Source organism: Eleginops maclovinus, chromosome 18 (assembly GCF_036324505.1).
Source record: "Eleginops maclovinus isolate JMC-PN-2008 ecotype Puerto Natales chromosome 18, JC_Emac_rtc_rv5, whole genome shotgun sequence".
Lineage (NCBI taxonomy): Eukaryota > Metazoa > Chordata > Actinopteri > Perciformes > Eleginopidae > Eleginops > Eleginops maclovinus.
This window is the reverse complement of record NC_086366.1, coordinates 5140481-5165926: the sequence shown is the minus strand read 5'-3', so window position 1 is coordinate 5165926 and position 25446 is coordinate 5140481. Positions and strand designations below refer to the sequence as shown.

At 40.9% G+C, this 25446-nt stretch overlaps 1 protein-coding gene across 1 annotated transcript in view; it reads right to left on the bottom strand.

Moving 5' to 3' along the window:
- The window catches only part of si (sucrase-isomaltase), a 78040-nt gene that overhangs the window by 4096 nt on the left and 48498 nt on the right, over positions 1–25446 (bottom strand). The window contains exons 29-47 of the mRNA XM_063907704.1: positions 23028–23124; positions 22045–22157; positions 21617–21742; positions 19639–19767; positions 19045–19164; positions 18869–18931; positions 18624–18737; positions 18449–18539; positions 18178–18316; positions 16760–16893; positions 16549–16583; positions 15824–15940; positions 10199–10347; positions 9060–9144; positions 8885–8941; positions 7635–7759; positions 7046–7134; positions 4291–4340; positions 881–1048 (exon numbers count right to left, since the gene is read on the bottom strand). Of these exons, the coding sequence (XP_063763774.1) occupies positions 881–1048; positions 4291–4340; positions 7046–7134; positions 7635–7759; positions 8885–8941; positions 9060–9144; positions 10199–10347; positions 15824–15940; positions 16549–16583; positions 16760–16893; positions 18178–18316; positions 18449–18539; positions 18624–18737; positions 18869–18931; positions 19045–19164; positions 19639–19767; positions 21617–21742; positions 22045–22157; positions 23028–23124 (2001 nt within the window). The remainder of the gene's footprint in view (positions 1–880; positions 1049–4290; positions 4341–7045; positions 7135–7634; positions 7760–8884; positions 8942–9059; positions 9145–10198; positions 10348–15823; positions 15941–16548; positions 16584–16759; positions 16894–18177; positions 18317–18448; positions 18540–18623; positions 18738–18868; positions 18932–19044; positions 19165–19638; positions 19768–21616; positions 21743–22044; positions 22158–23027; positions 23125–25446) is intronic.

Genomic DNA, 25446 nt, shown 5'->3' with positions numbered 1-25446 from the left:
CTGAACTATGCTATATTAATGCAGAAAGTGAACTATTAAATGCAATGACACTGATTGTATGCGTGTTAGACAGTGATTAATATGTTTATTTTGGGGTTATTAGAGCAGAAAAGTAGCTGAGTGCATTTGAGGAATGCAATGGGATGTGTGCACTTGAATACACATTAGCTTATTATTGTTTCATTACCATCTCATTTTCCTGTCGTTGCCAGTGGATTCCTCAGTTTTGTTTATGTTTAAAGGAGCAGGGAATGTGACTTAGCAAAAATATGCTGTTCGAAAATGTCTCAAATATTTTTTTATGACAATGGAAACTTTTTCTCTATTTTCTTCACAAAAACATTAAAGGGGCCCCATGATACTTTTGGGGGTTTTCCCTTTCCTGTAGTGTGCTGTATATGTAGGGGAGAGTTTTTCTCCCACACACACCCACCCCTGCTTTCCTGAAACGCCTCCACTGGACTCATCTGTTTACTTCAGGAACATAGTGACATCACTATGTAACACGCGCACTTCTCTTGGCTAGCGCTCCAACACATTGTAAATTGTAGAACAAGGGGGCAGAAAGAGGTTGACCAATCACGATAGAGCCGGCAAGCTAACCTATCAGAGCAGGCTGGGCTCTGGTTTCAGACAGAGGGTGAAAAGAGGTGCTGCAGTACAGGCAGTATGAGAAAAATAAAGAGCTGTTTGAACATTAAAGCATGGAGACATGTCCCAGTAGAGACACAAAATACAAATATGAAGCTGAATAGGCGTTTCTTCCACATCTGCTTTTAGGCCTGATTAAAAACATATCGGAAGGATCTACTATTTGTCATAATCGAAACAACTTGCAATACAATAACTTGCAATTCAAATACAGATAACTTTCACTGACCTGAGTGTCGAGGTTGTGCCGGGGGACCAGGGGCACATCTGTTCCACTGTACGATATGCTCGCATTCTTGATCTGAACCCCACCTGCGCCCCAAACCTTCACCACACCCAGGTTCACCCGGTCAGCAGCGTCGATGCCATTGTAGTCGACAACATTGGACAAGGAGTTCTGTTGGTAAAAGTGTTGAAGACAAAGAGAGAGGATTTTTAGAATCATACACAAAAAGGTCCTGATTGATATTGAATAACATCTAACAGAAAATGCTCCATTTGAGTTTAATACACACAGTCAAGCTCACACACACTATTGTTTGGACATGTAGGTTCACCTAGTGAATTACAAAAAGGACAAATGAACTGAAGAAAGTGAAAACTAGAAAATGCAGTAGATTCAAACTTAAAGTGTTAGACTACAGAACAGAACAGCTTACAGAGAAGAAATGCAACTAGATCCTTTTACAACAAACACTATATGATCTTTTCAGTGCATTGTAATCCTGCTGATGATCCCCATCCTTTAGAAATGTGACAGTAATCTGATTACTTCTTTTTTTTACGTTACTGTAAGCTAATACTGATTGTGTACTCCCTTACACCTCAAGCCTTATATAAACCGTTCTCTGTCCTACACATTTTGGACAATCATAGCACTCATTCACTGTTTTATCTTTCTACCCTTTCAGGATCATAGCAAGGTCAGACACAGATTTATTCTTTTTCCAAAAAGGATCACTTGCTGAGCCAATTTTGCTCCTCCTTCATCCCTAATTGCATATTCATGTTGTTTCTGTCAGTTAATAGTAGAAGAGCCTTCTTGGAAAACGTTTCAAATGTATCTAAAATGTTCTCCCTTTGAAGGTCCAGAACTCATATGGAGCGCCACACACACACACACACACACACACACACACACACACACACACACACACACACACACACACACACACACACACACACACACACACACACACACACACACACACACACACACACACACACACACACACACACACACACACAAAGATAGTCATCCAAAATGGCATACGATCTGCTAATCTGCCAGGCAGCAATGGCCTCATTGCCCAACTTATCCTCATCTTCTCACATCTGCCTTTTCACACATATATACCCGCCCCCCCCCCTCCACACACATGCATGCACAAACACAAAAACACACACACTCTCTCCCTTTGGCTGTCAGACAGTGTGCCTGTTTTATCGCTGTGTGAAATTGCTTTGGAATGAGCCTGATGGTAGGCAGAGGACAGCCACAGATGTTTGGCCATGGTGGCTCTATGTGTGTTTGTGTAAACTCTAGATGTGTGCACATATGTGTGTTTGTGAGTTAGCGGGCGCTCAATGTGTGCTTTTGCCTGCCTGTGATGCAAATAAGGCTGAGCTAGTCCCATTAGTCCCAGCGATTAGGAGCTTTCTGTCATGAGTCAAAGTGTGCTAAAACTGTGGATTGCTAAACACTTATGTACAACTTATTGCACACAAACTCAAATGCTGTGTAGCTGTGATGCAAACACATTCATTTTACAAGTGTTGTAGCTCTTTATCCATGTATTTTTAACTGATTTGGGATGAAACACATCACACAAATGTGCTTTGGTCAAGGCGTGTTTGGTTAGGTGACGATTTCACTGCATGATTCACTTTCTACGGTGGCCGACAGGTACAAACACAACACAACAACACAAGATATTTCCACTCAGAGAAACACGCTGCAGTTTGAACAATTATGTGTCCAGGCACATACAAATGAAGAAACACCTTTGACAACACATGCAAAGCATTAAGAAAACATTCACCAAAATGTTTTTCCTAATGGATTTCTTTTGGGCATTTGGCGGCCACCGTACACTTTCGGTTTTAAATTGCACCGTAACAAAAGTAAGTACACAGAACAATACGTTTGCCTTTGAATATGTATCATTGAACCCCTTTTCATATCCTAAAACTAAATGAATACAATATCTGAGAGAAGGTAAGGTGTTTGATCTAATTAACACTCGGTCGCATCACATTAGAGGTTGTTGATGGGGCATCTGTGAATAAGAATCACTTATTACACACTGCTTATATTACACTGGAAAATCGTACTTTGATACGAGTTTAGTTGAGGAAAGTAAAGAAGAAAGGCAAACATATTATTTTTTGGTCGATTGAAAATGAGTTTTTTCCAAATAAAGCTCTAAAATTGCTATTTTGCGGCTGTGCTTTTGATAAGGGTGTAGTCGAGTAGGAACAATTCAAATGAAATTTCATGCCAAAACAAGTACCAAATCTACATAAGCACAACAACAGCTGCCCCACTCCAACCAACTCAGCTCCAGCACATTCATTTTGAGCCATGAAAATAAAACACAGCTGTGCGCACAACAAAAGCCCTGCACCTGATGAAGATGAAACTGCAACTTCACTAGAGCGGTTGTCTTGATGAGTGCAAAGTAAAACCTAGAGCTTTAGACTCCTACTATTACAATCAGAACATTTTAGGATACACGTCTGCAAATGGACTCTACTTTATTGTTCCACTTTCTTCAAGTGTTATTAAAATAAGTGTTCTGACACCCTGACATGCACAAGGCTGCTAAATTGTACATCAGAAGCAATAATGACAGCAGTATTCCTATCCATTACTTCACCCCTTTAGTTGTAATGAAGCGATAGGAGCAACCCGTGTTTGTACATAAAACGTTCACAGAAGAGCTCTGGTGGGCTAAGGCAACATGCTAATCATGCTAAATACAGCGCTAGCAAAGCAGCGAGCTATAATGTCCCACAGAGGGATTGTATTGATCTGTTTGCAGATGTGCTGTAAGCTACCTAAGCTAGTCATATCAAATATACCGACAAAATGCGCTCCGTTCCTCGCTGTGTGCGTCACTTTTAGAGTCCCTGTTGTCCGTCGTTTTTAGAGCTACTTGAATAGTTCTTTTATTTACAGCGTTTCATTTACGCAGCACGTTTTGTAAACCCTATGCAGGTTTCATTAAGTTGGTTAAGATGTTTATTCAGTTGCATGTGTTTTTGCTCATTTGATTTGTATGTTTACCTCCAGCACGTTTCTCTCAATGCAAATGTTTTTGGCCGTTGTAGCGTATTTTCACGGTTCGGCCACCATATGTGAAGCAGGTGTGTGTCATTACTGTTTTTACAGAAAAAGAAGAGTTTTCACAGTGAGAAATTTCAGTCAAAAGGGGTAAAAGCTGAATTCAAATCCTCACCTCGGAGTTGGACATGAATTCTGTGCTAATGATTTCCAACAGTTAACCCTTGACATCCACCTACCACAGCCCTGTTGCATGTTAAAGCGAGGGCTCACACTCCGGTCTCCCTGCATTTAAAGCACTCATAATGAGGGGGGAAAAAGTCACGTGCCATCAAGTTGACGCTTGAACTCACCTCCTTTGCAGTGATGGTCGTAAGCAGGTATTTTTCAAGCTTGACTGTGTCTGAGGAGAGAAAAAAATAATTACATAAAGTACTGGAGACAATGGAAGAATTCATGTGTGACTACATGAATGGATATCAGGGGATTAATTACTGAGGGACTGTATTTTGACTGAATTTGTATTAATTTTACTGACTGGAATCAACAAGAATAAAGGTAATCCATTGTAATTACTAAATGTAACAGTAATCTGATTACATCTTTTCTTTTGTAGCTAAAGGAATACAGTTACATGTTTTTTGTATCCAGATTATGTAATCCTGTTACATGTAATCCATTAATCTCCAAGCCTGGTCACTGAACTGTTAAATAAACTACAGTAGCTTCAAAAATGAATAAACCGTACTCATTATTTAAATCACACAAAATTGGCTCATCATTAATTCAATGTATTAAAAGGTGATTCAATTAGCAAAGAAGGGAATTATGGGGGTAAAATAAATGGCGACTAGCTATGCTGCTTTAAAGGCTGAATAATTAAGAGTTTGCATGCAGTGGTACAAAAAGTATTCCGATTCCTTACAAACAAAAATACCATAGTGTAAAAATATACAATTACAAGTAAAATGTACTACATCTAGAATGTTACTAGTGAAAGTATTTAAGTGCAATTGGGGAAATGTACCTAGAACAATTTACCTTAAGTGTTAGAGTGAAATACCCAAAGCATAACATATTTAAATATCATTTTTAAGAAAAGCTGCAAATCTCCAGAAGCTGCAACTGTGAAAATATTTTTTAACAAAAGAAGTATTTGCATAATTGTTGCCAATTAATTTTCTGCTAACCCACTCATGGTTTTAGATACTTACTTGTAATCTATACCAAATACTCATATTTTAAAGCATTTCCTATTGTGTGTTTGCGTAAAATATCTGAATGTATAAAGAAAAGAGTCCATATTTCTGTTAAATAAATGCAGTGGAGTAAACTTCAAAATATGCTGCCAAAATGTAGTACAGTAGAAGTATAAAGTAAAGTACAGGTACCTTAAATGTGTTTTTAGGTACAGCACTTGAGTAAATGTACTTAAGTTGATTCCCACCACTGTTTGCATGATTAAGTGGACTAGTGGAATGAAACTGATGAGTAATGCACAGCTAACTCTCGGAAGAAGAAGACATACTTTTATTAATCCCTTACAGGGAAATTACTTTCTCTACTCTGTTGTGTTGACACACATTAAACACACAGAGGATATACATGCACAAACACAGAGGAAATACATGCACACACAACCACATGCAGAGGAGAGGTGGCAGAGCAGAGAGGCAGCCAGGTACCCGGCGCCAAGGGAGCAGATAGAGGTTAGGTGGCACCTCGGCAGAGGCCTAGGAGGAGAACTGGCACCTCTCCAGCTACCAGCTCACTCCATATTTTTTTTGGTCTGATCGGGACTTGAACCGGCGACCCTTCGGTCCCAAGACCAAGTCCCTACTGACTGAGCCACTGCCGCCCCAGAAGAGAAGCGGATGATACAGGTGAGCTACAGCGAGAGTCTGAGCAAATAAGAGAGACGTGGGGAGGAAACAGTGCACACAGACGGGGAGACGCAGAGGAGAAGAGGAGCGAGGGAGCAGATAAAAGAGGAGGAGTGATAGAGAGCATATCTCCAGGCAGCGACACGGAGAATTACTGTAATAGTTTCTGTCACTCCCCTTCTCTGTCATCCTCCGCTCTCTCTCTATCTCTGCGTCTCTGCTTTGTCCCAACACAAACACGCCTTTCACTGAGGAGAGCATCTGTCTGTGGGTGTGTGTGTGTGTGTGTGTGTGTGTGTGTGTGTGTGTGTTTGTCTGGGTGTGAACAAGTGAGAGATTGAAGCAAGACTATGTTTTGGTTTTCTGTGATAAGGGAAATGAATGAAAGAAAACTCACATTAAGGTAAAATAACTCGATGTGCTTCCTCATGCCGTACATGACGTTAAAACATACTGAAGTGCATTTGAGTTAATTTACTGATATTCAAAACTTATCTTAAAGATTACCAAATGGAAATGCTAACCTTTGGCGTGTCATTTATGAATCACTGCTGAATAGAAATGAATGTGTAGTCCTTTTTGTCAACAACCAAATCTTGCGTCCGTCATTTGATAACATTTGATCACAAAGCTTTTTTTGCTGCATTAAAAAGGCTTAACATGTATTATCATTAACGTATTAATCTATTATAAATGTTTGCAGTGGGTGTTTTGTGAGTGAGCTTTAATTAGCCGCTGTTAAGGATCAAGTACATTTGATTTATTTTGGTCCAGTTCTTTCTAGCGTGAGTTTTTAGTATTTTTTCAATCCAAATGGTCTCCTGATAACATGAAGTAAATGTTGATCTGATCCTGGATGAGCTTTTTAAATGTCCCTTTTTTCATTGTTATTATTCATTTATTTCGTGTTTATTCTAATTTTTTCAAACTAAATACCAACATCATTTACAAATCAACAAGTATTAAAAAAAACTAATAATATTTACACATAAAAAAGGGCAAAAAACAAAGAAAGAAATAGAGACAAGAAGAGGAGAGAAGAGGTCGTGTTTGACCAAGGAATTAACTGCAGGAACTACTAACAGGTGAACACAATTTGAATAATCAGTCAATAAATACACAAGAAAATAAAATGACCTGCTCGTTGCTGTGTGTATGTGTGTATGTGTGTGTGTGTGTGTATGGGTGTGTGTGTGTGTGTGTTTCAGTTTGACCTTTCACTTACCTATTCCTTCACCGTCGTCCCAGAAGAGCGACCCTTGGGCGGTCCCGTTGTCGCTGAGGGCAACGATCAGTCCTAAAGGATTCTTCCGGCTGAAGCAGAATGGGTAGAGAGGGGTTGTAGCAAATCGCTTAAGTAAAACATCTATTTATACTTCATGGTGCTGAGGACACACACACACACACACACACATTAACATTCCTGCTGGGGGGATCCACCTGATCTCACCTCTGCTGGGGCATTCATCACCCTGTGACTGTCTCACTGCACAGTTCTTGAACACACTAACGATCTCAGATGGCATTTAATTTGACTGTTGGAGATGACTACAAGAAGCAACTGCAATGCGTGCAAATATGAACCTCTACGGTGGCCGTTTTTTCACTCGCATCATCTTGGAAAGTTTGGAGCGTTTCTCCTAATTTAAATGTTTTGGGCTGTCGTAGCATGTTTGCGCCTGTCGGCCACCGTATAACGCTCCTTCCCCTGGCTCCCTATCTCTCTGCACACACACTTCACACTAAACAAACAGGAAGTTCACCCTTAGCCATGTGCTGTCATGATACATCAGCCGCGATGTCTGTGCACTCACCTGTAAAAGGTAGTATTCTCTGGTTTCTGCCAAGGCAAGATGTATCCCCCTCTGACATGAAGGTTGATGTGATCCAAGGGGGTGTTCATGCTCACCATTTTTCCACGCACTCCAACTTCTTTGGCCTGAAAATACATGAATTAATTCAGCTTTGATACATTTTATCCAACAACTCCTCCGTGGAAAATGTGTGTGAAAATAAAACACGAAGCACGCAGTAAAAAAAAGGTGGCATTTTAAACATCTTGGTAATTATTGCACCCCCTAAAGATTGATTTAGCAGTATATTCCACTTTCCTCGAACAGCTTGCACCTCTCTTTATGCTGAATGGACAAGTTTAATGGAGGTAACCATTCCCCTGCACCATCCTGTGCCCCCGTTTAAATCGTTGTTTTCTGAAGTTTATGTTGCTGGCTAACAGATGGGGAGTCCCCTAGCTAGAAACAGACGAGTGATTGGATGTTTGTTTTTGTCATCAAGGCGCCTTCTGCCGATACTGAGCTGCAATCTGCAATGATGTGGACCAACATGTCTCTAGTTAATATTGTCATTTGGGTTTTTGTTGAAGTTGTGGTTTATGTCTCTCTTTCAGTCTTTTATTTTTTAGAAATAAAGCACCTCATTGATGTGGGATAAGATGCACAGATGTAGCTTCATATGCTCTGCATTATTATCTACACACTTAGCAGCCAGTCAGGTTAAACCAACTAAAATCTAAAGGATTCACAAAACCGTAAATGTAGATAAACCCTGTAATGTGCAAAAACGGTTAGTTGCTGAGACAACTCTTGTTCTTACAGGATGTAAATAGTCTTTGATAGTATGTTGTCAGTTCATTTATTTTGAGTGAGTTTTCCAGTTTTAGTAGCGTAGAAAAACCACGGACTTTTGCTGCCGGCATATTGTGTCAACTAAACTGGGAAGCCACATGCAAACATATGATGGTGCATTCTGTTACCTTTATACATTATCTGTTAAACTTACCGATGTTTAAGCTATGTCATTGTGAAAATAATAACAAAGAAAGTAAGGAGTCTCAGATAATTACTGTGTTACTAGAACAGGGATTCCCTACTACAAGAAACTTGTTATGGTTTTTGTACTTTAATTGCTGTATTTCTTTTCAGATATTCAAGTTATTGCCGAGGAAACACCACTCTCACTCTTTTGATTGTTTCTCCCCATTTATCACGAGAGATCAACAAAGTTTTTGTCTTCCTAATTATTTTTCTGGATGTTACAGACTCACCGTGTAGTAGTCATACCAGCGTGTGTTGGGAACATAGCCATCCACACTAATGACTCCCTGTCAAAGACAAAGTCAGGTAAGCAAAAGAATGATGATTATAATATACAGTGATATACAGTAAATGTGTGTGTGTGTGTGTGTGTGTGTGTGTGTGTGTGTGTGTGTGTGTATATACCGGATCAAGGGCAGGGGTGATAAGGAGGGCCGGTCCCCAGAGGAATTGCTTGTGTATGTTCCATGTGGTAATCTCATTCACAAACCTGTGGCAGCAGTAAACATGGCATTAGAGTGGACGAAATAAACCCCAAAACTAGTTCAGGAACTCTTTCAGAATTCAATGGTTTGAAGATGTAATCCAAATATCCCAAACCAACTCCTTTATAAGAGTCTAGAAATATGAATGTGTTTTCTGTAGTCATACAGGTCTACACATTCTCATTTGGTAGCTGCAAGGTTAAGCTAGTGTCCTCTATGGTGGTGCCTTTAAAGACTTTCGCTGGAAAAAGAAAGTGCCTTGCTCAAGGGTTGGCTGTGGGAGGGAAGATGCTTTAGGTAGCTATTTGGCAAGCAAACGTTAGCTGTTTAGATGGTAAATGTTGGCTATTTATCTTTCTATCTTAATAAAAGCTAACATTTGCTATCATCTAGCTAGTTAGCACACTTACCTTAACTACCCATTTTGCAAAATTTGTGGGTCTCTTAATTTCAGTTAACAACACCCTATGTTAAGACTTTGACATTGTTGGCACTTTTTTTCAAACCGGACACCCTAACACAGCAGGGAGCCCCTTACAGCTCCAAACGTCTCACATTTAGATAAAGTACTTATATATTGGTAATTAGTTTCTCATCTGAAAAACTGTATTAACTTGTAACAACAGTTCATTCAAAAGCTTGAAAACGGTTTATTTGGCAGGTAAAGGCGGTTATCCTGCAAATACGCTTTTACCAGAAGAACCTAAACATAATACGGCAATGTGGAAGCACAATCGAGTCGGAGTATAAGGAAACAAGGGAGGCTTTCTTGGTAACAACTAGTTTAAAATGAGTTAAGCATTAAAACAGTGGAGCTGAAAACGTGTTGGAGCACTTAAATGCAAGCTTTACTTAAATTGGTTTTAGTCCAGCAGCTACTACGTGTGATATTCTGCATTCTAATGAGGAAGCAATGTGGTAAAAAATCACTTTATCTTGCCAGCAGATCAGGAGAAAAAGATCCATGGTGGTAATAGCTAAATGATCTGATTACATGTAATGCTGGAGCCATGATGTTAGCAGAAGAGATAAGACCCGTGTGTGTGCGTCCGTGCTTACTCGTGCAGGAGGGGTCTGACTACTGTGCTTCCTGTGGTGTGAGCCTCGAACATCAGTGTGTACAGGTAGGGCAGCAGGCTGTAACGGATGTTCAGGACGTCCCGGGAAACCGTGGCAAATTTGTCATCCCAAGCCACAGGATCTTGTCTCTGAGAAAATAAAATAGATATATAGTTTTACAAACTTGGACTAGTTTCAGAGGAATGGTTTCCTTCTAACACTGAAAGAGAAGCGGCATTAAGGATGAGGAATAATTGGGGTGTTCAGCATAGCTACTACTATCTGAGGTAACAATGGCTGGAGTAGTAGTGTGTGAACTTCTCCATAAAGGACATGACAATGTCACTAAAGGCATCTCTAAGTCTCTAGGAACAACTTTTGTGATATACTGCATGGTGAATGTATCCCCAATAACGACTGCAGTTCAGTCAGACCACTCACGTGTTTATTACAAACAGTATATAGTTTGAGTTTGGCGTCTGGGCTCGAGCCTCATCACTCCACATATTCACATAGAACATTGAGTGATGATTAGATAACTATCCCCCGAGCCTACAGGAGGAAGCTTGGGTGGTGGTGGGGCAGGTGAGCATCGCCAACGTGAACGCAGCAGCAGCAGTGAGGTGAACACATTAGCAGCGTGGAAACAGCAGTAGTAGCAGCAGCTGCATTAGCGAGGCAGAGGTAGGCGGATCCAACAGTTTAAATAGAGCGCCAGATTTAGGAGGCTATGTTTGGTTGGTTGCAAGTGTGACGAGGGGCGTTATGTGTGAATGTATCATTGGTGCTCGAGTTGACTGCCTGAACTAGCTCGCAGGCTTCGCCCCATTAGTTATTAGTAACAAAAGATAAGTAAAAATGCATCTTAGGTTAGGGTAAATGAAACACTTATGCTAGTGTGTTTTGGCTTTTGAAAGTTAAAACTGAACTCAAAGTAGTAACCCTTTAGCTTCAAGTCCAAACCTGACCTCCCATGCCTAGCCTTCAGGGAAATGTGTTTAACGAGAGGTTACTTGGCAGTGCCCACTTGATAGTGAAATCTTGTTTGCGTTGTTCTCTGAATCTTTCACATTAACAGATGATCCCCTTGACATATACAGTAGGCGGACAACCTGTTTATGTGGAAAGAAAAAGCTTAAAAGTCAAAATACCCGCACAACATCCTCTAACTGAGATTGTTGACTTGTATCTGGAGACGAGTGCTGAGTGCTTTGAGTAAACAGATTCTCTGTTTCAATAGATGCACGTCTCAAAAGCTGCGTATACGGTTCATTTCTCTCAGTTACAAGCACAGATACACTCACACATGCAGCGCTCTGCAGGAGAAACCCAGCAGAGTATGAACGTACTACTTTTACATTTGTCCGTGAAATAAATGTACATTTACACACAGCCTCGTTCTTCTCATCTTGTCACTGTGTTTCAAGACCTGAGTATTTCCTGTTAGGATTTCTCAACATGCTGAAAATAAAGCACTTTAAAACTTTACCAGGCATGACGAAGGACTGACGGGAACACGTGGGGGTTTGTATCAGTCTAGAAATACTTATAATACTGAGAAATGTTGCTCAAACTGATTCTCACTTCGTGTTTAATCGGTAACAAGAGCAACGTCCCCTTAAGAGACAGGGACGGAAAATAGGACACGGTGTACAGTCAGTGTGTAGATATGGGCCAATCTAAATGTATTAGCACATTTTCTGGAACTGGAGTGAGGATGATCACACACACACACACACACACACACACACACACACACACACACACACACACACACACACACACACACACACACACACACACACACACACACACACACACACACACACACACACACACACACACAGTCAGTGTCGTGAAGATTTTTCCGCTGAAGCGTGTCATCACCATATGCTTCTCCCTATGATACCGTGTGTGTAGTGTGTACTGCATATGACTGTGTGTGTGTGTGTGTGGCTTCTCTCAGAGTGTTATGAAGTGTGAATCAGTCTCCTTCCTTTCAATCTAAAGGAAATAATCAAGATGTTATCGTGTTAAAAATCTTCACAGAGGGCAATAAATATGACAGACATTTTCTTCCCAGGAGCAATTTTGCTGGGTCAGATTTGATAACAGTTTCTAAAGAGAGGTCTGACAGCACACGGTCAAATACAGAACATTTTCATTATCATATGACCTCGAGAGTTTACCAGATTATCATTTAATTTCTGAGGAAATGTACAAGACTGTAATTAAATGGAATTATTCCACCTGCCTCCCTTTTTCGATAACACCCCTCTCACACCTTTATGCCTTCCAATCAGATGTGTTCTCTACAGGTAATTACCCTGACAACTTGTGAGTGTGTGTGAGAGTAAGAACCAGCGACATTTGGGCTGTTCAAGGCAGGGTTGGGTAATTGTGTAAGCCAAAGACACTACTTCCTTTTTTCCTCATTTCCAATTATCTTTGTCAATGTGTGTCATGTGTTGCGAGTAGATGTGCAACGCCCTGTGGGAAGTAGGACGGAAGGAATGGAGGGTAGCTTTTAATTAGCCTGGTGAGCTAATAATCAATACTGGAAGAGTAACATGTGGTAATAGGAAGTTCGTAAAGAAGAAGAAGACATACTTTATTAATCCCTTACAGGGAAATTGCTTTCTCTACTCTGTTGTGTTGACACCCATTAAACACACAGAGGATATACATGCACACACAACCACATGCAGAGGAGAGGTGGCAGAGCAGAGAGGCAGCCAGGTACCCGGCGCCAAAGGAGCAGATAGAGGTTAGGTGCCTTGCTCAAGGGCACCTCGGCAGTGGCCTAGGAGGAGAACTGCCACCTCTCCAGCTACCAGCTCACTCCATATTTTTTTTTTTTGGTCCGATCGGGACGTGAACCGTCAATCCTTCGGTCACTGCCGCCCCAAAGTATTCAGGGAATGACTAACATTCTGAACTTAGCTATGTAGGCTATACTATACAATAAATACACTATGTATGTTTCACCAATCACAACAGATCTGGCTAACCAATCAGAGCAGACTGGGCTCTGGTTTCAGACAGAGGGTGAAAAGAGGTGCTGCAGCACAGGCAGTATGAGAAAAATAAAGAGCTTTTTAAACATTAAAGCATGGAGACATGTCCCAGTAGTCGAACAAAACACAAATTTAAACGTGAAACTACTTTTTTTGGGGGACTGTGAACCTAGTTGAAGATTAAAAATGACGTTTTAATCTGGATAAATACTAAGGAGGCACAGTTTGTTCCATCCCACATACTTAACGCTACTGTTTTTCCTCACTGTGCTAGCTCAGTAAGAGGTAAGATCACTGACAGAATAACCTCTCAAAACCTTTTTTACTTTTACGTTGAGTCGCGCAAATGGTGCATGAGGTGACAGTTATCCCAGTATCTGTCGGGCCCTGAAGGTAGACGTTTCATCTGTGGAAAACCAGAGACGGGATTGATGCAGAGATGAGAGCGGGAAGTGCTGAAGAGCGAGAATCAGACAGAGGATCCATCTTATGAATTCACATAATTTATGGCCACATTGAGAGCGGCTGAAGGCCTTGTGACACACACTGATTGTAGCAAGATCGGCATGTGTGTGTGTGTGTGTGTGTGTGTGTGTGTGTGTGTGTGAGGGCGTTCTAACCCGTACAGCGTGGAGGAAAAATTAGGTTATCTGGCTGTCAGCCCTGCTCATCTTTTTCTCTGTCTTTTTCTCCATTTATCCGTCTGGAATCTACTCCCCAGCCCATCTCCCAGACCTGTTGCATTGCAGAGCACCCATTATAGAAATATTTAAATAAACTTCATGTGAATAACAATGAGCGTTCTTCAGATACGCTGCACCAGCCATCGGCGACAAATATAGATCTTTAATTAATTTTGCATTGTTCTGGACACTGCAGCGTATTGCTGGTGCAGGGGGAATTATCTCAAGGTCAACACCGAGAGTTGTCCGAGGGCAAAGAGACAGTTGGCGTGTTGGAGCTCTGGGAATGACTCTGCAAAAAATGATCTTCCTCTCTGCGCCGTATCTGACCTTGGGTACCTTCTTCTCTGGTCTGTGGCATTAATACTTTGTTGTCAAACGCCTTGTTAAGCAGACGCGAGGTTACAGTCACTAGCTGTCTGATGATTGGGGATTTTATGTGGCGGACTTGGAAAAAAAACAGTTTTTACCCTGTACTATTTAAATAGCTGACCTTGATTCACTCAGTCCTGGTGTGTGTGTGTGTGTGTGTGTGTGTGTGTGTGTGTGTGTGTGTGTGTGTGTGTGTGTGTATTCCTCCCTCACATCCTTTTTCTAACTTGATGGCAGGTGTTTCAAAATTGTTTATCCAGCCTTGTCTCCACTGTCACATCCTCCTTATCACTTTCCCGGTGTCACAACCATTTAACTTGCTAAATTGCCATCTTGTTTTATTCCCTGGCAATATTATCCCTCATATTTTTCGTCTTATAGCCCCTGATCTTGTCCTCCCTCCAAATTCCATTATCTGTATTAGCTTGCCTCTGATCTTTTTCTACTATTTCCTATAAATGCCTGTAATGTTCCCCCTCCAATTCTCTCCCTATCCCTCTTACTCCTTGTCATTCTGTGCCGCCCTCTCCTGCCGTGTGTGTGTTTTTATCTGTCAATTTTCTCCATGTTTAAACACCCATTTGCAAGCCATGATTAATTTGATTTGAATCACAGTGGTGTACGTATGTGTGGATTGTAGGTTAGGTGGTGTGCAGTGGTGCCCAGATCACCTTGAGAATTCAATTATATCCCCACTCCATGGTGTTAAAAAGCACAGGCACTGACACACAGACACACACACACACACACACACACACACACACACACACACACACACACACTGTCTGTATTGCAGACTCCAGTGCAGAGAAAGTTCGCCCGGTGGGATCGATCTCCGGACGGGCGTTATTGGATTTCTCAGATGTGTTCCAACGCTCTTAAAGGTCACCGCTAGAATGAATGCCACTGACACTACACCACCAAACAGGTCTATCTTTTTCTGTGTTTGTGTGTGTGTGACAAGGATAAAAAGAGAGAGAAAGCTAGAGAGAGCAACTTGTTTTTTATAAAAAACATTATAAGAACATGCTACCTGAACCAAATGTTTGGGCATCTTGATTTCAATCGAAGCCGTACCTTAAACTATAGGTCATTATAATATTCTGCCTACTTTCAGGTTCATGTTAGTATTTTAGTCTCTACTGTGACATGTCTCCATGCTTTACTGTTCAAAACGCTCTTTATTTTTCTCATACTGCCTGTGCTGCAGCACATCCTTTCACCTTCTGTCTGAAACCAGAGCCCAGTCTGCTCTGATTGGTTAGCTGGCCCGGCTCTGTTGTGATTGGTCAACACCTAGCCTATCACGTTCAATGGGTTTGAGCGCAAGCCAATAGAAGTGCAAGTTACATAATGATGTCATATGTTGTTTTCTGTCGTTTTACAAACAGAAACAACATTATATCTTTTCAATTGCAGGACTTAATACCCAGCAACAGATTAAACAAGAAATAAATGCTGCCGCTAAGAAGAGCAGAAATCAGTGTTCCTTTGTAATACACTGAATGAAAGTGTGTTCACTCCGGTATATCTCATTCAAGTTTTGGACTCACCCTCCACCCCTTGCCGTTGTGGTTTCGTGAGAACGGGTAGAAGGCACCCAGCTGCATCCAGCGAAGACACATCTCATAATCGGCGTCATTGAAGAACCCACATATGTCGGCCCCAGTCTGAAAAACAAGGACAGGCAGAAAAATGTCAGCACAAGTGTTTAAAAGATGACACACATGGTCAGAATCGCGGACACCAGGGTGAATGGCGTTCTATAAAGAGCAGTCTCCAACTAGAGCATACTTTTGTTGCAAGCATCATGTTTCTGACGTGTCCTTGACTGAGACACCCCAAGAGTGAGCGATGTTGTGTATCTGACCCTGTGGCTGCATTGGCTCGGGGCACGAAAATGATTTACCATATAGGGATCGATGAGGTGTCAGATTTTAATTATTATTAGGTGCGCTGAGGAGACGTCAGAAGGGCAACATGTCAGGAGGAGACAAACACAAAGAGACATCGGGGAAAACAAGCAAAGTCAGAGCAGGCCAGGACAACCAAGCAAAATACAACTTTTAATATAAGTTGTATTAGGCCTCTTTGTTGGGGGGAAGGGGGGGGGGGGAATTAATGACATGCTCCACGTTGTATCCCGAGATGTCCTTCGATCAAAGGGTGTAGCAAACAAAACAACATCACTCAGGCTGCTGTAATCTACTTAGGGAGGACAAGGTCACATCAATAAGATTATGTCTTGTCAAAACCAAGATCAGATGATGATACTTACATAAGAGATGCCAAACAGACTGAACTCCATCATGCCTGTAGATCAAAGGGAGAGGGGGAGTAATGGCAGGTTAGGGTTTTATTTTCACCACAGTTTGCATATGTGAAAAAATCCCCTCAGTGTACAAAACCCTAATAATGTTGATCACTGTTTATTTGTCATATTATTAAGAACCAAGTTTGATCCACTATAGTATTTACAGGATTCGTACCTATAATGGATTTGAAAAGCTGGTCCCAGCTCGAAAAGTTGTCTCCAAGCCAATGTCCGGCCCATTTTCCACTGGAAGGGTAAGTTGACCTGGTCACCACAGCACCTCTTTTACCTGTCACTTGCAGCAGTGCACTGCAGAGAGAGGAGCAACTCAGTGATTTGAATGTTATAAGGACTGCATTTATAGAAATTTAAACTGCACTTTTGCAGTCTTTATAACACTTTAAAGTGCTTCTACAAATACAGGTCAGTATTTACCCATTCAAACACATTCATACAAAGGCAGAAGCTGGGGAAACACCTTCACACACTGTTGGCCGTGAAAACAAATTGGAGAAACTTGGACTTAAGTATCTTGGCCAAATATGCTGCAAGGGCTGAGTACTGAACTATCAACCTTCAGACTGGTGGTCACTTTGGAGGTGAATGTGTTTTCTCCCCTTTCAATGAAGTATACATAAAGATTTGATAAGACTATATTTCTTCAGATAGCGGCAACATATCAGTAATGCATCCCCCTTGTGATTGCATTTGGCAAACACAATTCATGCTCGTTCCTCTCTTCCGTAATCATGAATGAACTGTGTTCTGTTTCTGGGGTTAATGTGATAATGCGTCCCTTTTGAAATCAGTTTCATTAGATAATGCAAACACATTTCTTGGGATCATTTGCCAGACAAAGTGTCATTTCTGTATAAACCCTAACCCTAACTCTGTCCTGATTATGTATGATTGCAATTATTATGCTAATTGGTCCATTTTGAAATGTAGTTTCATTGGGTCATACAAATGCATTATATAGGATCAGACACATTTTCCAGATTACGTTTCCTTTTCTTAACCCGAATCTGCTCATCTATCATCTGTGTTGGTTTATATGGACATTGTCACTTTTGCACAATAGTATTGTCAGGATTGGAGAAAGGACCCAGGTGCAGAAGCAATAGAGGAGGCAGGGGTTCAAACGTAACAAAGGGCGAGGTTTTATTTATAAAAAAAGCTGTTAACAAAAATGCAGTTAAAAGGTACAACGAAGGAAAAGTATCAAATGAAAACACGGACAAACCAGTGGAAGAGGGAGGGCTGAAAAAAGAACATTCACGACATCACAGGCAAACAACAACGACGACACGACAAAGAACTCAAAGGAAAGACCACACTATATAGAGAAGAGGGTAATCATACTACAGCCGGGAAGGGGGAGGTGAAACACAGGAGCAACAGGTGAGCAATGATCAGACAATCAGACAGGAGGGAAACTAAAGACAGGACGAAATACAGAAACTGAGATCCTAACAACGATGTGTAATCAGCCCTCAAAAATGTACTGTTAAAAGGGAAAATAATAAGATGTTTTTGGTGCCAAACATCCATGCACCAACAGATGGGGGCACATCAAAATAAATGTTCACTTACTCATAGGTGGGTTTGGTGTGGGACCAGCCATAGAGATTGTGGACGTCATAGTGTAGGACTCTTTTTCCATCGCTGAGTATCTGCTCGCTGTTCATGCACAGAGTCTTGTGGTTCAACCCACGATGTTTAGACTCCAGAGCTTTTTGAGACAAAACATAAAGCTGAAAACATAGAATCCTTTGGAAGCCCGGTCGTAATGATGATATAGTCGTATTTAAATACTATCATAAGCACACGAGGAGAACAAGACATAGAATTTTGAGTGTCTTACGTGGCATATACGGTGGGTTCTCCAGGAGTGGGTTACCAAGACAGATCTCTCCAACTGTACCGTGGACAAAGCTGGCGGGCTCATTCATGTCCTAAAGATAAAGAGACACAATGAAATCAGGCAGAAAGAGCGGATCACTCCACTTAGTTAGTATGATTCCTTTCAGGTCACTCACAATCCAGAGGCCGTCAAATTTGACTTTTCCATAGAAATCCTTGATTTCTTGTAGCCACCACGCTGCGGTTGTGTTGCGGAAGAAGTCAGGGAACGCGGCATATGCTCTGTACAGCTGGAAATGGGACAGTGGAAAGATCAGGAAATATAACGCTGAAACGCCTCGGAAGATTTCATTCATGTTTCTTAATACTGGGAGCTAGAAAGTGATATATGTTAGTGGGTTGAATATGGAATACGTCGTACCTTTACTTGGGTATCCCAGTCCAGTGATTCATTTACCATGACATTGGGGAAATCTGGCCACACCTACAAACGTGACAAATGACACACTCAGAAACATCATCAAGTCTGTTGGTTTTGCTCTTTTTCAATACTTGCTAATCGTCCACTTGTTTGTTTGGCCATAATGTTCCTTTTACCTTTCCCCACACAATATCAGTGCTGATGGCTTTGGGCCATTTGATGAAGACATCCTGTGCTACACCTCTTTCAAAAGCAGGGTAGGTGCCTACTGTCTCATTGCCTGAGATGGCTGGATCCTGGAAAGAAACACACCAAACTAATATATTTAGAAAAAAGACATTCTCTTATGATTCTCATTTTTCTATGAAACACTTAGCATATTGGATGGAAAGAATGGAAAATGGAAATGGGGGATTCTATTGAATTACTCTTTAATCTTTAGCATTACACGCACTATCACATTTAGCGTCTTCATAGTTTTGCGAGCAGTGGGCAGCTATTATAGACACACTCCGGGAGCAGTGTGGCTGATCTGGTGCCTTGCTCAATGGTACCGTGCTCAGTAGTTAAACTGGCCCGTCTCAAAGTACTCCTCTCCATACTTGGTCCATTCTGGGATCAAATTGAATTGTCGAATTGGCGACCCTTTGGTACCCAAGCCAAGGGTTATAGTTAAGGTTAGGGTCAGGGTCTCTTTTTTGGGATTTATGAGAGGGAAATCATGAGAGTGCATCCTTATATATACCCTTTATATGATAGGATTGCATTACCAGAATGAAGATGAACCTCATGCTATCAGCCCTCATCTTGTCCACCAGTGCAGGCAGACCTTGAAACTGTGAGTCTAGAACAAAGTCCAGCTGACGCTCCATGTAGTCAATGTCTGCATACTGCACATCCTGCAACAAGAAAAGAAAACAGCTCATTGTAACAGCTCTTTAATTAAGGGATAGCAGAACTGATATCAAAGCAACACACAAGATAGTTTAAGGAACATGTTGTCCCTGTATTCATCTGAGAACTTTTATATTTGGTGCTATGAGCATGAAAATATTCCACTGAAAAACACAACTTTTTTGCTGCATATTAAACTCCAGGAAAAGCTGCTACGCTATGTTAATGTGTTGGCCGTGGATGCATATTAAGAGAACTTGCACGCCCGAATATATTTCATATGTTAGCTGACGGTAAGAAAAGAAACGGAACGTGTGTTAATGGTCAGAATAAACGCAGGACTCTGAAACTAACTCTGTGTGTGTGAATCTGGTGGTCAGCCCTGAGAGACACGCACAGAAGAGGAGATGTATGGCACAGCGTAAATATTTTTCACACCACAATTCATATTCAATCTTAAAGTTAAACAAACCTTCTTTGTGGTGATGTTAAACGCCTACATTGTTCAATGCTTGAGGCCTGTTCTTTACATGTAAATGAGTGACTAAGTGTACCTCGGACCGGCATACAGAGTTCCAGGTAGCCTGAATATTAATGTTGTTACTGCTATGTCGCTCTGCTGGTCCAAAAGGGAATTAGCATAATGGCGCTGTCCCAGAAAACAGCAGTTTCCTTTCGTAGTCTGCAGTATGCTAAATATATAACATACGTGTCCTACCTGTTTTTTATAGCCAAGGTCAACCCTCGAGAATCGATTGCTTACCAACAGATTTAGGTCTCCTGTCGGGTCTTTTCCTACTAATTTGAATTTGTCTAGACTTACTCTATGGGATGGTTTTGTTTGCTCCTGACTCACTTTGTTAACATTGATGAGCTTTGATTTCCTCTGTATTTAAGGTCGGTTGCATGCTTGCTTCCATTCGAGTTAATGATACAAGATTCTTATGTGCATGATGGAGAGGGTTTTAGATCCTAGCTCATGTCCATGTGGGACATCTGGGCCTGGTCAAACCCAGTGCTCTCACAGATACTTATTATATTATTCATATGTGAACCCCGGATTTCACTGTCAGAGGGAATTCTTGGCTCTGCTACAAAATGGAATCATCTACAGGCAGTGCAACTTACAATAGGATGGATTTAAAATGAAATTAGAGATCACGTTTCATTAGGTTAAACGGATGTACCGAATGTATTCAATGAATGTAATGTCCCCGCTCTGCTTTGGCCTTCTAACTTATGTTATGTTATTTAGTTATGGTTCACATACAGTAAAGGATATTGTAAAAAAAAATGGTACATACTGTGTTGGATTTAGCTCAGACTATTCCACTGAGTGCTTTCCTTATTCAAGCTACGGCGGCAAAACAATGAATCGTAGAGTCGAATGGAATACGTGTGTCGTCAAAAAAGTAGGCAAACATACAGGAATTGAATTGGATAAGATGTACAGTATGTGGGCAGCATCTACATATAGACTGGTGCAGCGATGATGCATTTTTTATAGAACTTTCCAAAAGTAAGCATCACAAGGCTTTCTCGACAAAAAGCAATGGGATTTTTCTATTGGATTTTGGAACGTTGCGGAACTCAATGGCAAAACACACGTTAATGATACTAATAACTCAAACTACACGTATTTTTCAGCAGGATAATCTCCTCATATTAACACCGCTTAATGTTTTTTGGCAGAAGTGAAAAGCTAAGGAAGGAACTAGATCACGGTTAAATGGCTGGGCATGACCGCCGCTAAGCTAAAGGTGGCTAATCTTTGGCGGGATGATATTTGAAAGTCTCATTCACTGATGTATGTTATGTCTTTTTAGGCTTCTAAACAATTACACCGCAACTCACATAGGGTATGGCCGCTGCCTTCATGCCTTCGTACAGATCTGCTATTTCCTGGTCATTGTTGTATCCATAGCGACAGAGCTGGAACCCAAGGGACCAGTAGGCAGGTAGAACAGGTCGTCCAATCAGCTGTTAAGAAGAACAACAAACAAGGAAGTCAAAACAGTTCAGCGAGAGAGAAAAAAGTTATTGTGTAGGAAAATGGGACGGTGTCCACAACGTGTTTGTTTGGTCTGTGTTTGTGTGTGTGTGTGTGTGTGTGTGTGTGTGTGTGTGTGTGTGTGTGTTTAGATAGGGCTAAATGAGAGAGCGCAATGAAGCAAGGAACTCCCAGCTGCTGCAGTCCATCAATAGCGGCCCAGGGCCAGACACAAAACACACACACACACACACACACACACACACAGTGAGACACAACAGAGAGGACTTACCGCAGTGTACTCCTGCACCACCATTTCAGGCGTAGGTCCCAGGACCATGTAGAAATCAAGGATGCCCCCCAAAGTTCGATAGGTTATTGATGGAGTAGGTTGGAAAGTCACATCTGGAGAAAAAGTTGAAAAGACATTTATGTTTTGAGGAAATACATTCAAATGATTACTTTACAGTTATTTATGGGTTTTATATTTTGTCTTTATTCAGGGCAGTATTTTATTCCAGGGACATGAAGGTTTTATATAGATGTTTACATTTCTTTATTCAGTAAAGGACATAACTTGGAAAGGACATGAAGATAAAATCATATAAAACACATACATACACATTTACAGTATAACTGTTTCTACTTTTTATTTCTTTATCAGAACGTGGCGTTACTTTGAGGGATATGCGATAAAATCAGTTAAAAAAACCCCTTAAAATGATAATTGTTTCCATTAATACATTTTTTTTTAATTCAGTAATTGAAGCAATTAAGATCAATTTCTATTACATTGAAATGTTTTGTTTTCCAATAATATAATTGTCCTTTATATTTTTTTTATTTTCATTCAGTACATGAACTCACTTCAGAGGGACGATGGCACATAATAAAAGCTCTGCTCATTATTTTGCAGAAGTGTGAAATGTGTATATTTATGTACAGCATGTATACAAATGCATATGTGTGTGTGTGTGAGGCATGTTTATTTCTCTTCATGTTTAATATGTATTACTGTTCAGTATGCACATATGCAAAAGTGGACATGAGCAGAGAGGGCTAATTATGCTGTGTTGGACTTATATAAGGCACCCCGTCAAAGGGACATGTGCTCAAAACATGGGAAATCTCTCATTAATACATAAATCTCAGTGCATATGGAAGTGAATGTCATTAAGTGTGCATGTGATACTGGTTGGTTGTATTTGCATGGGGCATCTTCTGACAAATGTGTGCCTTTGTGCATGCACGTTTATGTATTTGTGTTGCTCTCACCCATGGCATTGCTGTTAAGTAGCAGCACACCGTGAGCGTCAGCAGTGTTCTCCAGGCCCATATAGAAGGGATGCACTCCGTAGCAATTCATCTTGTACTGCAGCACAGAAACAGAGAGGGAGAGTGAAGGAGACGGTGTGGGATGAGTGAAAGTTAGGTAAAGAATTGGTCTGTTCTGCCGCTTGTACATATGTTTGCTTGCGCGCCACTTTGTTTATTCATGAGCATTTTTCTTTAAACCTGACAGGGAATTTCTCGTTGTGTATATATAGGTACGACAACAGCGCTGCTATAATGGGCTTTCTGTCAAAGGCTTCAGCAAAAGTATGGAACATATGCCTAAAACTATCCTCTATGGCATAGAGGATAGTTTTAAGTGTTTAAGTCAGTGCACGTACCTTGGCATAGAGTCTATGCCAAGGTACGTGCACTGATTCAAACACTTATTCAAATATGTATACATTTGCATTGTTAATAAAAGCAATAGTAAGGCTGGATGATTTAAATAAAGTAACTGATTTCGATTATTATGACTGATAGTGCGACTGCGGTATGATTCAGGATATTGTAGTAATTATTATTAAAAGAATATATTACATTTTGTCTTTTAAGAAGATCATATTTGCTTAAGAAGATTGGTAAATATGTTTGGTAAATATCTTCAGTCTGTAGAATAACATTTGTAAGCATGGATATATCTGTATTTTAACACAGATTTAGTGGACAACTATTGTGCATCCTGTGATTTGAAGATGGCACGAGTGTATACTGTATATATACACTTGTGCCATCTTCAAATATATATATATATTGATGACTAATTAATTATCAAGCATCAACCAAGAGTGTGACACAATCCCAAAGATCCCTTTAGCCTGGATTTGAAGGGATCAACAGAGTATTGGGACATCTAATTCTTAATTTAGCACAACACAGGTTTTAAAAAATATCAAAACTGTAGCAAAATGTGTTTATGATGCCTTCCAAACAACTACATTCATCAGTTTCTGTGAATAAAATCATCTATTAAAATAGTAGCTTAGTGGTTTTTACAACTCCCTCCACTCCACTAGGGGTCTCTGCCTTGTGTTCTGCTTGCTGGCTCTCGTTTGTGTTTCAGGTGATCAACCTGATGAGCCACACCTGGGCCGTAATTGTAAAAGGCCATCCCATGCTGCTTGCGCGCTGTTCTGTAGGACACGGCCGCGTCTTTGGTTTTTCCACATTTCCACACACCCGTACACGCAGACATTACCGATGACTGTCTTCCACATTTGCTTAGGTTTGTAAGAAGTCCTTATGTTGTTGTTATACCTTCAATAAATACGCTCTTAGTTACACTTAACTTGTCAGGTCTCCCATTTTTGTTGCAGCCTATGAGCCGGGCCGTCAAATGGGGGCTCGTCCGTAACAGTGGTCACATACGATGGCTGATATGGCCCAATTTATTTTCATAAGGAGAAACGCGCTGCAGTTTGAAAAACCAAATGTGTCAATGATACCTGATTTAAAACTACTGTAATCAACATTTATTTTTCCTAATTTGTCTATGAAAATGGATCAGCGTTTGATAAATGTTTGCACTAGCATGCATTGATCTTCTACATGCATTCACTGCAGTGTCCTTTAGTAGATGTGCAAATGTTACAATACTGGTCTCTGTGCTGGGAGTAGAGTAAGGACTTTATGTTCCTCCTCGATCTGTAAGTGTCCCTCTGTTGTCTTCAGTGTTACGACGGGGATGGAACTAGACAGAGCGGGCTATGAGGAGCGGAGAGAAAGGTGGCGGGGGACAGGAAATCTGCCACTTTAAGATGTCACCGTCCTGCAGGAAAACTCATGGGGACGTCACACTCCATCAGCCTCCTGCTCTTCTGGTTCACAAGACATTGTTAAACTGTAATGAAATGTCTATAAGGACTGCTTCTACCTCTGTGTCACCTCTTTCTGGATGACGTGGACTTTTTCTTTCCATGTGTGTGTCCTTGTGGCCTCAATACATGGTGTGATGACTCAAAAAGCAGAAAGGTCATTAGCTTGTCCGCTAACAGAGAGTGACAGCTAGTGACAGTGTTCCCTCTGTGTCTGTGTTTCTCGTCTTCACACTCGCATACATTTGCATTTATTATAATAAGCCCACTACGGACACTCTTCCTAATAAAGCAGTATTTGAGACAAGCAATTTACTCTGTGCCGTATAAAATGTCATATTTATACTCTCTTTTATATTCTATGGCACACGATCTAGTTATTGAATGCATACATCTCCTCCAGAGTACATTGCAAAGTCGGTCCCTCAACTATCAAGTATGCGAACCACATTCCCCTTTCATGTGGCTGCAGTTGTGTATCCTTGTGGCTATGTTTTGGCAAATCTTCAACAAAAAAGACCCCTGAGAGTAGAATCAGATCCTCTGCG